This window comes from Paramormyrops kingsleyae, chromosome 15, assembly GCF_048594095.1.
Source record: "Paramormyrops kingsleyae isolate MSU_618 chromosome 15, PKINGS_0.4, whole genome shotgun sequence".
Taxonomy (NCBI): Eukaryota; Metazoa; Chordata; class Actinopteri; order Osteoglossiformes; family Mormyridae; genus Paramormyrops; species Paramormyrops kingsleyae.
The window spans coordinates 18,851,401-18,865,849 of NC_132811.1; the positions used below are offsets into that span (position 1 = coordinate 18,851,401).

The 14,449-nt window shown below is 45.2% G+C and overlaps 2 protein-coding genes across 7 annotated transcripts in view; one reads left to right on the plus strand and one right to left on the minus strand.

Moving 5' to 3' along the window:
* Positions 1–11,712, plus strand: aasdh (aminoadipate-semialdehyde dehydrogenase). Of its 4 annotated transcripts, none has more exons than XM_072700069.1 (14): positions 1–127; positions 545–665; positions 1,218–1,486; positions 1,922–2,114; positions 2,474–2,718; positions 2,818–2,924; positions 3,160–3,332; positions 3,439–3,847; positions 4,023–4,135; positions 4,296–5,583; positions 6,610–6,773; positions 6,870–6,995; positions 7,654–7,785; positions 10,665–11,712. In XM_072700069.1, exons 2-14 carry the CDS (start codon positions 570–572, stop codon positions 11,100–11,102), a joined length of 3,753 nt encoding a protein of 1,250 aa, XP_072556170.1. In that variant the 5' UTR covers positions 1–127; positions 545–569; the 3' UTR covers positions 11,103–11,712. The 4 variants fall into 4 exon arrangements, with proteins under 4 accessions (XP_072556170.1, XP_072556168.1, XP_072556169.1 ...); XM_072700067.1 differs by having other exon boundaries at positions 10–297; XM_072700068.1 differs by lacking the exon at positions 1–127 and having other exon boundaries at positions 432–665.
* cracd (capping protein inhibiting regulator of actin dynamics) overlaps positions 11,560–14,449 on the minus strand; it is a 21,748-nt gene continuing 18,858 nt past the window's right edge. For all 3 annotated transcript variants that reach the window (XM_023794366.2, XM_023794365.2, XM_072700071.1), the window contains 2 exons: positions 13,844–13,991; positions 11,560–13,254 (listed from right to left, as the gene is read on the minus strand). In XM_023794366.2, the coding sequence (XP_023650134.1) occupies positions 13,094–13,254; positions 13,844–13,991 (309 nt within the window). In that variant the 3' untranslated portion in view covers positions 11,560–13,093. The remainder of the gene's footprint in view (positions 13,255–13,843; positions 13,992–14,449) is intronic.

Genomic DNA, 14,449 nt, shown 5'->3' on the forward strand with positions numbered 1-14,449 from the left:
GTCACGTGGTAATGTTTGTGCATGTGGTTCAGGTGCTGGTTCAGTCGGGGCTGTGTGGAACATGGAAATGGAAACGCTGCATGGGATGGTGCACGCAGCGGCACGTCAATATGAAGCCAGAGTAGCTGTTAAGTTTGATAGTGGGGACGACCAAGGCTGCTCTTCGTTAACTTATAATCAGCTGTTGATCTGTGCTGATGAACTAACTGTCTTGCTTAAGAAGCACGGTGTTTTAAAAGAACAGATAATTGGCTTGTGCTGTCAGCCAGGGATCAGGGTTCCCATTTGGATACTTGGGTATTACGTCAATATATTTTTTATTTTATTAGAACTTGGTGGTCGTCCGTGCTATGTTCTGAATGAATGTGTCTTTTTCTGTAGAACGTTACTTTTCTTATTAAATATTCTTCAAAACTGTATAAGATGAAAAACGCGGTCGTAATATCATACAATGTTCTTTTATGTCTCATAAACGTCCTTATATACATAGAATTGTGCTTACTGACTGAAACGAAGATGTGAAGTCGGACTCTGAATGTTTCAGGATCCTAAAGCTGCCTGCAGCATACATGCCGATTGATCTCGACGCTCCTTCTCAACAGTCGGTTAGGATCATGGAAAAATGCGGGCTAGAGTTCTCCGTAATACAAAGTGATCTATTTCAGGTAAAACTGAACCCTCAACAGTCTGAGTTCCCGGAAGTATATGTCAGGATATAGTCTGATCATTATTTAATCCGTTATATGGTATCAGTGTGGTAATGTAATTTAAATGTAGGTGTCTACTGCCTCTGTCAAGATCAATTCAGGCTTGTTTATCATACTGTGTTATTTTGTACCACAGGACTCATCTGTGTAATTTGTATTGCTACTAGACCTTCTGTGCATGTGGAGGCATAAACATTAGCTCTCAATTCAGCATTTTCCATCAGAACTATAGCCTGCACTCTGGTTTTCAAATCTGATTGTGGTATACATGTAATAGTTTATAACATAACCATAGTTTGTATGTATGCATGGATAATTATTGCCTATAATTATTGTCTGGTGTCATCTCCCTTGTAAATGAAATTAGGAAATACCGGAATTATTCCTGAATGCATTATTTGTAAATAAAATAAGTTGCAGTGATATTATACAGCTACCACATTAAAATGTAATTCACTGTGGGAAAACAGCGTTCTGTATTTGCCTCACTGTACTCTCTCTTTACTTTAGAGGTTCCTTGATGTGTTTTCCGATAGTGTATCAGTGGATATCTGTTCAGAGTGGCCGAGTCAGGGCCTGACCCTGGTGAGGATCCAGAGCTATGCAAAGCAGCAAACAAAGCAAGGGGAGGCAGCAGAGTATTCAGCCCCTTCTGCTTGGAGATGTAGGGCAGGCTTGGTGGGTCTGGCCTACGTGCTGCACACTTCAGGGACAACTGGGCTGCCCAAGGCTGTCAAAGTGCCCCACCAGTGCATAGTGCCCAACATCACACACCTCAGGTGAGCACGTACATGGATGTCGACTTCAGGCCTGCAGCTTAGTCTTGGCAAACTTGTGAATATGAACTCATAGTTTCGCAGTCTATTGGGTATTTTGTTCTTTTGGTGGCGGGGGGTTAGGATACTGTGTCTGTGATCAGAAGGTCCTCGGTTCGAATCCCAGGGTCGGCAGAGTGATGTCACCATTGGGCCCCTGAGCAAGGTCCTTAACTCCCAATTGCTCCAGGGACTGACTGACCCTGCATTTTTCAAAACTGTATGTCACTTTGGGGAAAAAATAATCTACTGAATAAATAGAATGTTAATGTACTGGTAGATGTACTTAGTCCTTTTATGTAGAATAAAAAATCTCCAGGTGTGTCTGTGTTCCATACAAGGCTCTGAGGGCGTCATGATCCCAAGCTATACCGTCTTCTAATTAATAATTTTCTGTAGATCTCTTTTTCAGATAACTGCAAGTGATGTCATTTTCATGGCCTCCCCGCTGACCTTTGACCCCTCTGTGGTGGAGATATTTTTAGCTTTGTCATCAGGGGCGTGTCTTCTGATTGTCCCAACACTTATTAAAAGGATCCCCTCCAAGCTGGTCAATGTGCTGTTCACCAATCATAAGACAACAGTTTTACAGGTAAATTGGTTGGGCTTGGGGTTCTACACTAGACTGTCAACCTACAGCCAGAAGCAGCATGGGGTGGAGAAAAGGGTGAAATAGACAAATGGTGAAATAAGTAAACGGGAGTGATTCTAGGAAGAGTTCTAGGAACCCACCTGATATAAGTGCAGAGTACCTCTTGCTATCAGATTGATTTACTCCTGGGTAATTTCATCTTATATGGATCAGTAATATTTGTATGTTTTATATTGTGAATGTTATCCAGTATAGATGTACACTGGTAATGTAGATATTGTAGTAATGCAGCTTTTCTGATTAGTACAAGGTGATGTTGAACTCTGAGCTTTCTGCCCCTGTTGCTGTGCTCTGTGCAGGCCACGCCCACCTTACTGGCCCGCTTTGGCAGGAATATCCTGCAGGGGGTGCTGCTTTCAGAAGCCTCCCCTCTGCGTGTGTTGGCCCTGGGGGGCGAGGCCTGTCCCCCCCTGTCCCTTCTCCGGAGCTGGAGGCAGCAGGGCAATGCGACGCGTGTGTTCAATCTGTATGGCATCACCGAGGTCTCCTGTTGGGCCAGCTGTTACGAGATTCCTGCAAGCCAGTTGGCCACCACCACTACCACGTGAGGTCATCTGTATGCACATACAGATTTATGAGGGCATATGACTTAAAGGGATGTTTCTGTTGGATTTAAATAAATGACCTGTCTATATCCTTAAAGGGATGGTTCATCTGTGCATCTTGGAACACCATTGATGGGCACTACCATGGAAGTGAAGGATGAGAGAGGCTGTGTTGTCACTGAAGGAGAAGGACAGGTGTGCATAGGTAATGGTGGCAGTGGCTCGTGGGAGTTTTACTTACACAAAAATGTTCTGAGGGTAGAATGAAAAATGATTGGTTCAGAGAAATAACCAATCAGATTGTAGAGGAGGTGGGTCCAATCGACTAAAGGAGGCAGGATCAAGACATCTCATTAAAACTCCCATGAGCGTGATAGTGACAGTCATCTGTCAGGCTTTCTGTCTTTCTCTGTGTATGGTAACAGTTGTCTGGCTTTCAGGAGGGGAGCGTAGGGTGTGTTACCTGGGTGATGAAACAGAAGTGGTGCCAGGGACTATGAGGAGAACAGGTGACTGGGTGGAGGTGAAGAACTCCCATCTTTACTTTGTGGGCAGGAGGGACCGGCTGGTCAAACGGCATGGGCAACAGGTGCACCTAGATGCCGTCCAGAGGGTGAGCTGCTGAGAATGTGGCGCAACATGCATGATGTTACATGCGCTATAAGGACATTATAATCACTAACCCTCCTCACTGTGCCCCCCCCCTCCTCCGCCTTCAGGCACTAGAGCTGTTGCCTCAGGTACATGCTTGTGCAGTGATGCTCTGTCACAGCAGACTGGTGGCTTTTATAGTTCCAAGCACTTCCGCTGGAGATCGTGCACTTTCAGCTGAAGATGTCCAGCCTCTTGCTGAAGATGGCACCCATTCATCTGGATATGCCACAGCTTCCTCCATGTATCTCCTGCCGGAACTTGGAGATCCTACCTCCAACGTGAACCATGCCGGCTTTACTGGTGACCAGACGTCTTCTTTGGGAAGTTCGTTTTCTAGAGACTCTCGTGGTCATCTCACCCCATTTCCCAGAGACCTTCAGAGAGAAATACTGCATAGTCTCTCCAAACTGTTGCCCTCTCAAGGTGTTCCAGATACCCTGATACCTCTCAGGATGCTACCTACATCCACACATGGTACACCAAGCCTTTGCGCCATTGACAAGCTCTTAGTCCTGCTTATTCAGATCTACCCATCAATCTGTAGATAAATCGTAACCCAGAGAGGAGTTATTGAATCCTTATTATTAAAAAATATTTATAAACCAAAATCACAAAAAAGTTTTTTGATTAATCGTATGTAATTCTGTAGGTAAGGTATGCTTTGAAGAGCTACTGGATTTCTACAGTAAATGGAGAAGAGGATCCATCATTGTGCTGGATAAACGGGATTCTGTAGCTGGCAGACTGCAAACACTCTGGAGGGTAAAACCAATATCAGATACATGTTTCACTCATAATCCGTCTGCTTGGGTCTTCCTGACAGTCTGATCTTATATTTCCTCGTTGATTATAGTCTTGTTCTCATTAAGGTCCTTTTTGGGGGCTAACGTGTGCCTCTCTCACTCTGACCACGTTTTATTAGGATGCGTTGGGCCTTCCAGACGATGCAGTCGTTTCTGCAGATGCCAGCTTCTTGCTCAGCGGAGGAGACTCCTTGCAGTGTCTGCGTCTCTGCGATGACGTCGCTTCCTCCGTGGGCGTGGCCCCAGCAGCTCTGCTGGAGGTCCTCCTCAGTGGCTCTTTCTCTGATGTCGTCTCTCACGTTGCCACAGCATTATTTCCATTTGAGAATTCAGAGATAACTGAACCAACCACTAAGGGACTCCCGAATGAAATGCCATTGTCAAGACTAGCCACAAAAGAGTCATCTAAGAAACCATCCACAGAGTCTCCCTCAGCACAACCAGCTAAGAGACCATCAGCAGAGAATCACTCAGCAGAACCAGCTAAGAGACCATCCACAGAGTCTTCCTCAGCACAACCAGCTAAGAGACCATCCACAGAGTCTCCCTCAGCAGAACCAGCTAAGAGACCATCCACAGAGTCTCCCTCAGCAGAACCAGCTAAGAGACCATCAGCAGAGAATCACTCAGCAGAACCAGCTAAGAGACCATCCACAGAGTCTCCCTCAGCAGAACCAGCTAAGAGACCATCCACAGAGTCTCCCTCAGCAGAACCAGCTAAGAGACCATCCACAGAGTCTCCCTCAGCAGAACCAGCTAAGAGACCATCAGCAGAGAATCACTCAGCAGAACCAGCTAAGAGACCATCCACAGAGTCTCCCTCAGCAGAACCAGCTAAGAGACCATCCACAGAGTCTCCCTCAGCAGAACCAGCTAAGAGACCATCAGCAGAGAATCACTCAGCAGAACCAGCTAAGAGACCATCAGTAGAGTCTCCGTCCCCAGAACCAGATAAAAATCCATTAGCACCTTGTGTTTCTCATTGCAGATTTGTAATGCTGAGGAGAGCAGGTGAAGTTGTAGAAATGGGTGCTTCACTTCCATTACTGAGCAGCCAAAGAGAGACTCTGACTTCCCGTAAAGATCTTCACTTGCAGACCACTGAGAGGTCAGATGCTGGCGCACCGCTGCTGAACTTGCACGTGCGATGGACATCAGACACTGGACGCTGTGTGGATGCATCCCCTGTGCTGCTGGTGACCATAAATGACCATACCTCAGCCTGCAATGACCTCAGAGAGGACCGATCCTTGGAGAAGGATGAGGTCATGGTTTACATCGGATCACACTCCCACAGATTTCAGGCCGTGGACTTCTCCACGGGAGACCTGAGGTGGGAGCGGGTTCTGGGGGGCAGGATCGAGTCCTCGGCCGTAGTCAGCAGATGTGGCCACTTCATTGCTGTCGGTCAGTATCTGCTTATCTATTTTTCTCCCTATTGCTTCTGTATGTACTAGTGGTCAGTATTAGGGTTATGCAATATGGACCAAAAATCATATCTTGTTATTTTTTACCTGAATGGCGATATACGATATATATCTTGATATTTTTTACCTGAATGGCGATATACGATATATATCTTGATATTTTTTACCTGAATGGCGATATACGATATATATCTTGATATTTTTTCCCCATAAAGTAATAATAAAAAGACAGTTCCACGTCAGAGCCAGTGTCCCTCATATCACACAGGCACTTTTATTTACAGGCAGCTGTAGATGTGCATGAAAAAAATGGCTCAAAATGTAACTATTATTATAGTAAAATTTTTATTATTAATAACACAGAGGGGCAGGATGCAGTTGTGCAAGAGACCGATAGGGAGAGGGGGCGGGGCAGGATGCAGAGACCGATAGGGAGAGGAGAAATAGGCAAATTGGCGGCTCTGTGAGTTTAATTTTAAGCAACTATATCGATACAAACAATATTGTCTCAACCTATATCTCGTATGAAAATATATCAATATATCTTAAAAATTCACCCAGCCCTAATCAGTATCTATGCCGTGAATTGGTTGATTACTGATTTGAAAAACTCACGTTAAATACTGTCCAGCATTAATCAGTTAGCTACAGTTTCCCCGACGCGGGGGCACAGCAGCCAACGTGGGGGGAGGCAGTGACAGCGGTCTGAAGGTTTTTGATGTTAATGTGCATTTGATATGATTTTCATGTGTTTACAGAAGGTGTATAGTGCTGCTAATTTAATTTGTGGTTTTCAATATAAAACTTGGTGAAATTATATCAGTTTGTGTGTCAGTACTTCTTGAACATTTTCAGCGCATTTTAACAACTTTGCAGGCAAGACTAAATTAGGTTGTGTAGCAGCAGGAAAGACCTGGACACATTTATGGTGTAGACAGGCACCCATAAAATAAAAATTGAAGAATAAATGCAATGATTTAATGCAGGAAATTGTGCTCTTTCTCAGGATGCTACGACGGCCAGGTGTACTTCCTGTGTGCAGACACTGGAGGGACCCACTGGGTGTTTAGCACAGGAGATGCAGTGAAGAGCTGCCCTGCAGTGGACATGCTCACTGGCTGGGTGGTGATCGGGTCCCACGATGGTTGTGTTTACGCCCTCGATCTGGAGGTAACCGTGGTCAGCAGGGTGGTCTTTGTGTCATTGAGCAGCTCCTTCCATTACTTATGCTGAAACCAACGCTTCATATTGCTGTTCTGTTTGTAGGCTCGGCACTGTATCTGGACGCACCCCTGTGGTGGTGGGGGGGTGTTCTCCTCCCCATGTTTTCACCCCTCCCTCCGGCAGCTCTATGTGGCAACGCTGGGTGGGCGGCTACTTTCTCTGAATGCAGTAAGGAACTGACAGTCGACAGAATCTTCACACTCACACACACCTACTGGAGTTCACACAAACCTTTGCCAGAATCACTGTGCTTTTAGAGGATTCCTGACATTATTATATCATGGTTTACAGGGTCCCTGTATGCCAGTGTTTCTCAATCTAGACCCCCAGGCAGTTCACATTTTTGCTCCCTCCCAGCACCGTGGATCAACAGCAAACAATCAAGAACAAACCAGACAGTCAAAAACACAGAATACCTGGTACAGGCGTGTTGGGAGCTCGGAGGGAGCAAAAATACGTACTATCTGGGGGTCCCCAAGGGCTGGGATGAGAAATATTGCTCTATAAAATAAAAACTTTAGGTGCAGGATTTAATATTGTTGAACTAGGACGACCTTGGAAGTGATGGCGTAGGAGAGCGTTTGAGATGGGGTGGGGAGGGGCACAAATAAAATACAACATTCTGTTTATTGGGGGGTGAATAAAGCCAAATTAAATATTGAGGGGGATACATTCCTAACCAGTTTCTATACCGCCCTGCTTAGAAGGAAAGGCAATGTTGTGTTTTGTGCAAATGCATGTAGGGTTGTGCTCCTGTTCTGGGTTATACTACAGAATCTGCATGCTTCTGACCTCTGTTGACATATCCATGTACCCATGGCTGCAGGACACCGGCGCCCCCTTGTGGATGCACAGCAGTGAAAAGCCCTTCTTCTCGTCCCCGCGATGCTGTCACAGCCATGTGTGTATTGGTTCTGTGGATGGAAACCTGTATGGCTTCAGCCACGCTGGTGAGAAGGTGAGAGAGATCATTCACGCTTACTGTGAATTCCTAAAACATTCAAACGAACTAGCAGTGTTCACGAAAACTGAACATCATGTCTAAATATAAATAGTGTCTGATTATGGACCAAGGAAACTCTCGTCACCTTATTCTGCATCGTTAACAGCGGGTGGTTTGCAGCGATTCTTTCAGCTTTATGCAATATCATCTGAACAGCTGACTGTGCAGCATCTGCTCTTCAGGCAGCATTTAGCTGAGCTTGTGTTTCAGGTGTAGTTCATCTGCGATTTTGCCACCTCGACTGTACTCCCTGATTTTGAGGTCACCTTTGGTGTGCCTAGGCTTGTCTGGTCTTCATAAATGCCAGTTTCTTAAGATCATTTCCTGGTCTTGCCCAAAGACGTTTGCAGAGTTCTTGCCATTTGAACCTGCATTTCGTAAAGTGATCATAGACATTTTTTTTTCTTTGCTTAACTGTGCATGTCGTATTATTTTCTGCTCGCTCACAATAATTATTGCTTTGGGTGTTCATATCATTAATATTTACATATATTTCCTAACTGCTCATCCTGCTCATGGTCTCAGGGGTCTGGACCCTATTCCTGGCAGCAGAGGGCACAAGACTAGGCCTGGTGTGGGCAGTGCCAGTTACCCATCTTTATTGTCGATTCACATATGATTATCTACTTGTTAAAGTACATGTATTGCTAGTGAAAATAGACAAATACACTGCCTGGCCAAAAAAAGTCACGGGTTGAATTTAAATCAGCAAGTACTTAAGAGCCAATGATTGGATCATTATTACAGCTCAGCAATGTTATGCAGCAGAACAGTCAAGTCAGCTGAGCACCTGAATCTACTGAACGGCCAGGTTATCCCATCGATGGATTTTCCTTTCCTAATGGCATGGAGATATTCCAGCACGATAATGCCAAGATTCATCTGGTTCAAATTGTCAGGATTCAAGAAGCAGGAGGAATCGTTTTCTCACATGAATTGGCCACCAGAGAGCCTTGACCTTAATCCCATTGAACGTCTTTGAGAATTATTGAAGAATACTTTACGGAGTGGTTCAACTCACCTGTCATCAGTACAAGATCTTTACTAGAAATGAATGCAAGATTCAGTGGAAATATACACTCACCTAAAGGATTATTAGGAACACCTGTTCAATTTCTCATTAATGCAATTATCTAATCAACCAGTCACATGGCAGTTGCTTCAATGCATTTAGGGGTGTGGTCCTGGTCAAGACAATCTCCTGAACTCCAAACTGAATGTCAGAATGGGAAAGAAAGGTGATTTAAGCAATTTTGAGCGTGGCATGGTTGTTGGTGCCAGACGGGCCAGTCTGAGTATTTCACAATCTGCTCAGTTACTGGGATTTTCACGTACAACCATTTCTAGGGTTTACAAAGCATGGTGTGCAAAGGGAAAAACATCCAGTATGCGGCAGTCCTGTGGGTGAAAATGCCTTGTTGATGCTAGAGGTCAGAGGAGAATGGGCCGACTGATTCAAGCTGATAGAAGAGCAACTTTGACTGAAATAACCACTCGTTACAACCGAGGTATGCAGCAAAGCATTTGTGAAGCCACAACACGCACAACCTTGAGGCGGATGGGCTACAACAGCAGAAGACCCCACCGGGTACCACTCATCTCCACTACAAATAGGAAAAAGAGGCTACAATTTGCACGAGCTCACCAAAATTGGACAGTTGAGGACTGGAAAAATGTTGCCTGGTCTGATGAGTCTCGATTTCTGTTGAGACATTCAAATGGTAGAGTCAGAATTTGGCGTAAACAGAATGAGAACATGGATCCATCATGCCTTGTTACCACTGTGCAGGCTGGTGGTGGTGGTGTAATGGTGTGGGGGATGTTTTCTTGGCACACTTTAGGCCCCTTAGTGCCAATTGGGCATCGTTTAAATGCCACGGCCTACCTGAGCATTGTTTCTGACCATGTCCATCCCTTTATGACCACCATGTACCCATCCTCTGATGGCTACTTCCAGCAGGATAATGCACCATGTCACAAAGCTCGAATTATTTCAAATTGGTTTCTTGAACATGACAATGAGTTCACTGTACTAAAATGGCCCCCACAGTCACCAGATCTCAACCCAATAGAGCATCTTTGGGATGTGGTGGAACGGGAGCTTCGTGCCCTGGATGTGCATCCCACAAATCTCCATCAACTGCAAGATGCTATCCTATCAATATGGGCCAACATTTCTAAAGAATGCTTTCAGCACCTTGTTGAATCAATGCCACGTAGAATTAAGGCAGTTCTGAAGGCGAAAGGGGGTCAAACACCGTATTAGTACTGTATGGTGTTCCTAATAATCCTTTAGGTGAGTGTATGTTGAGATGTTGCATAAGCATGTGGAAACAATGCATTGACGAATATGCACCATAATTAAAAAAAAGACAAAAGGTGGTCCAATTAAATATTAAAGTGTGCCACTTTTTTGGCCAGGCAGTGTACATAAAGATTATAGCATAGATAATTTTTAAAAACATGGTCTCAAGCCAGTATACTATGCGGTTTGCTGCTGCGTTATATATTAATATTGTGCAATTGTAGCTGTACCTCTTCCCACAGGATGTGAATCGTAGTAGTGTGAGCATAAGGAGAACACATCCTGCACATCCTGCACACAACACACTGAATTACACACACTAGTATTTACACACTAACCACTGATCTGTGGTTTCTCTGTCATTTTCCTGCAAGATTTTATTTAGGCAGCGTAGCACTAGTATTTAATCATGAGTTTAGGTCTTCATATGCAGTTTGTTATGCTCCTTCCTGCTGTGATACCTCATGTTATGGTGTACAGTGCGCTGTCCTATATAATGTGTTATATCCAGGTACGTCTATCCTTTCAGGTCTGGCAGTTCTCCACTGGTGGACCCATATTCTCATCTCCATGTCCCATGCTCGGCACTCAGACAGATGTAGCCAATCAGAGGGTGCTGTGTGGGTCACATGATGGCTGTGTTTACTGTGTGAACGGCAGTGACGGGACGCTGGTGTGGCGCTTTCAGACCGGAGCCCGGGTCTTCTCCTGCCCCTTCGCCGTTAACGGTTCCCGGTGGGGTTGCACGTCACTGGTGGTGGTCTCCTCCACAGATGGGACTGTGTGGCTCCTGGATGGAGATGACGGAGCCCTTAGGGCCTCCCTGCAGCTTCCCGGGGAGCTCTTCTCATCCCCCGTACTTTGGCAGGACTCACTAGTTGTGGGCTGCAGGAACGACCTCGTTTACTGCGTAGACATCATCAAGCAGAAAGAACTGAATACAGATTCGGACTCAGGAGGGTCGTAGCTGGAGTTACAGACCACAGACAGTAGAAGCAACCATGGTAGTGCGGGCATCTTACAGTCTCATCCACCCGCACAGCTACTAGAACCTCCAGCATCAGTGTGGTGCATGCTGCTTGTAGTGTGTGGCTCAGTGGGTTAGTGTCTGCGATCGGAAGGTTACTGGTTCAAATCCCATCCTTGCCAGAATAGTCACATTTTCGTTGGGACCTTGAGCAAGGCCTGTAACCCCCAAAATGATTCAGCGTTCGGACCCCAAGCTCAACCATCACCTGCGTGTGTCTTAAAGCAGAGCATGATGGGATATGTGGAAACTAAAGCATTCCAGTATATCTGTACAAATGGAAACTAAATCGTTTCAATTTCCTGCAGTGTATTTGGGGTGTAGGGTCACCATTAACATACAACAGTAGTTGTATCTTTTTCCTGTGGTACACAAACATACTACTCTGACACGCAACAAGTGTGACATCGGTTTTTAATTTCTCTACCTTACACATGACATTAGTGTCACCTCAAATGATTGCATTAGGCATAACTCTGTGGACCATAAAGTGGAAGTGTGACTATGCTATTGTGTACTACTCAACAAAGAAATGGGCCAACAAATCCAATGCATTGTGGGAGTATTTTTTAACGCTCCAGTCATTGTGTTTATACATAGAGTACATGATGTAACTACATTTTATACAGAAAGGTGAAACACTTGATGTATCCTGATTGGTCAGTATTGAGCAGTCCATGCTGTAGTGGGCGTCAGTGCTCTGCAGGGCAGTTCTGATTGGTGGAATGCTGCCAAATAAGAAGCCTATTCACCAATGAGCTGGCAGTCTTGACATTCAGTGCTGGGTTTTTGTGACCAATTAAAATGCAGAGTACTGTGGTGAAGCTGAAAAGTCACACTGATATCTGTAAATCACACTTAACCCAAACAGAGAACCACTGAACCTGACCAGGAACATAAAGCATTAGACAAGGATTGGGAACAACCAAACAGCGGAAAAATAAATTACCCCAAAATACTAATTAAAAAATGATTAGATAAAAAAAGTAGTAAGGAATACAGTTTTTGACATATACATGCTGTGAGAATGTTTTAGACCCTCCTGGACGGTGGTCGAGTCACATTTTTCTGCAGTACTAAGCCCTTAAAACGTTGCTGATCACATCGTCAATAATCAGAGAAACAGCAGACATCGTGTGTTTCAAAAAGTCAGGAGAATTTGGAGCATTTCGTTCTTTTAGACAACCAGGCAGGATTTAAACACTGGCAGTGTTGCATCTCCAAATGTTTAATCCTTTTAGAGATAAATGTTAAGTGTTTAATTCTTTTTCTCTTGATGCCATTGTCATGGAAAAGTGAAATTCAAGCCTAGTACTTTCAACGCTGATGCATCCATGGCGGCTTCTCTCCAGATACAACTTGAGGTGTCACCAGGGTGCAGAAGAACAGCAGGAAGGAGCCAGCGAGTGTCTGACCATGTTCCCTTAAAACCCCTTTGGATCGACAAGGACTGTGATATTTCCTGATTTCAGGTTTTGTGCCATACTCATACCTACAGTATCACTGACCCGCACAGCATTTACAAACTTCTGCTCACCAGTCTGAGTCCTTACGTGCTACACTGTGTAATTACTCACACACACAGCGTACATCGCTTCCATACCTCATACTACAGCACACCCAGGACCCGACCAAGGCATATGCAAAGTATGCGGCTGCTTAGGGCTCAGCGGCCACCAGGGGGCGCCCCCATATGATCAGCCTGTCAGAATGGGAAGGAAGATGACAAATGACAACTAGGCTAATCAAATTTTGTGCCAAAAGGAGTTGGGGCAGCCCTGAGCACACACCTTACACCATGCGTAAGAATCAGATTCGCATGCTGGGCATGTAGAGATCTGCTGCTGATTGTGATAGTATGGGGATCAGAAGGTGATGTGCAACTGTGCGGAGATCAGGGCCGGAATGTGGAGGGCGGACTTTCTGCCAGTTTACTTGATGATCTGAGGACAGTCGCTCCAGGCCTTGGCCTTGCGTTTGGCCAGGGCCAGCCAGGCGGGTTCGGTGCAGACCTGCGCCGACTCCACGCATGGGAAGCGCTTCACTGCATCCTTCACTGGAGGAGCCGCAGGTGTGGAGTCCGCAGCATCCACTGCGACATGGGAAACATCATGCATGTTCAGTACATTGCAGCTGGCTCCCCCCACTCAATGATGCATCAAACATAGTAAATCTGCCCCCTTCCCCAAATGCTCGATGGCGCATTTAGATGGCATCGGGGAAAATTAAAAATGGAAACGGTCAAACATAGTAACTCTGCCCCCCCCCCCCCAGTCAAGAAGTTTTACCGGTTCGTGAAATTTTTGCGAACCATGTACTGACCTGCAATCATCAAAAGTTTGGGATCCTGTACTGTAGTACAGTAATGATGCTATTTTTGGTAACAAAACTCATAAGCTAATAAAACATTAACTGCAACCCACACAACCAAACCTGAAACACCATCAGAGAAAGTCCATAGGCCCATGTCGTCACCATCGAGCGTACTGACGTTTCAGTTTTATGTTTTCATTTTCAAATTCTGAACCCTATAAATTCGAGTGAATCGCTCTGCTTATTCAGCTACACAGAATTCTCTGACTATATTTTTCTCCTCTGATGAATGTGATACTTTGGACCTCAGTCTCTACACTTATTTATCTTGGGGGGGGGGGGGGTGGGGAGCAGCGGCGGCCTCTCACCAGTGCTGGGGAGAGTGTTGGCCTTCCTCAGCTGCTCCCTGCGCTCGAACAGGCCCAAAGCGCCACATCCCCTGCCACACTCCCCGCCTTTCTGAGCGAGACCCCCCCCATCGCTGCCTTCTCTGCTCTCTGGGCTGCTACATCCGCTCTGCGGGAGAAAGAACATCCTTCAGGAACAGTTTTTGAAGATGGACCTTCTGTATGAACCACACTGAAAACAATAATGTAGGATATTGATTACTTTAAATAGAAAACATGTCTGTACAAGATAAGCTGAACTTTAATGTTTAGATTACAGTAGAAAATAAGCTCTGCATAGACTCGCTAGCTGTGAGACCCAGCGTGTTTTCCGGACCTTCTTTGACTAAGATTTTCATTCTAAAAATCTGTGAAGCCCTCCTGCGTGAACGGCCCTTAAATGTCATCTGATCATTATCCAAGTCATTATAATGAGGACATTCTTATTTAGCAAATAACACACACAACATTTCACAACGCCAAATCTATATTTAACATATTGATAGATAAGTTATGAACTATGATACTTAGTGACTAGTAGAATCTTTAATGTCAGCAGAAGGGATTTTTTTGGGGAACGGCGGTTTC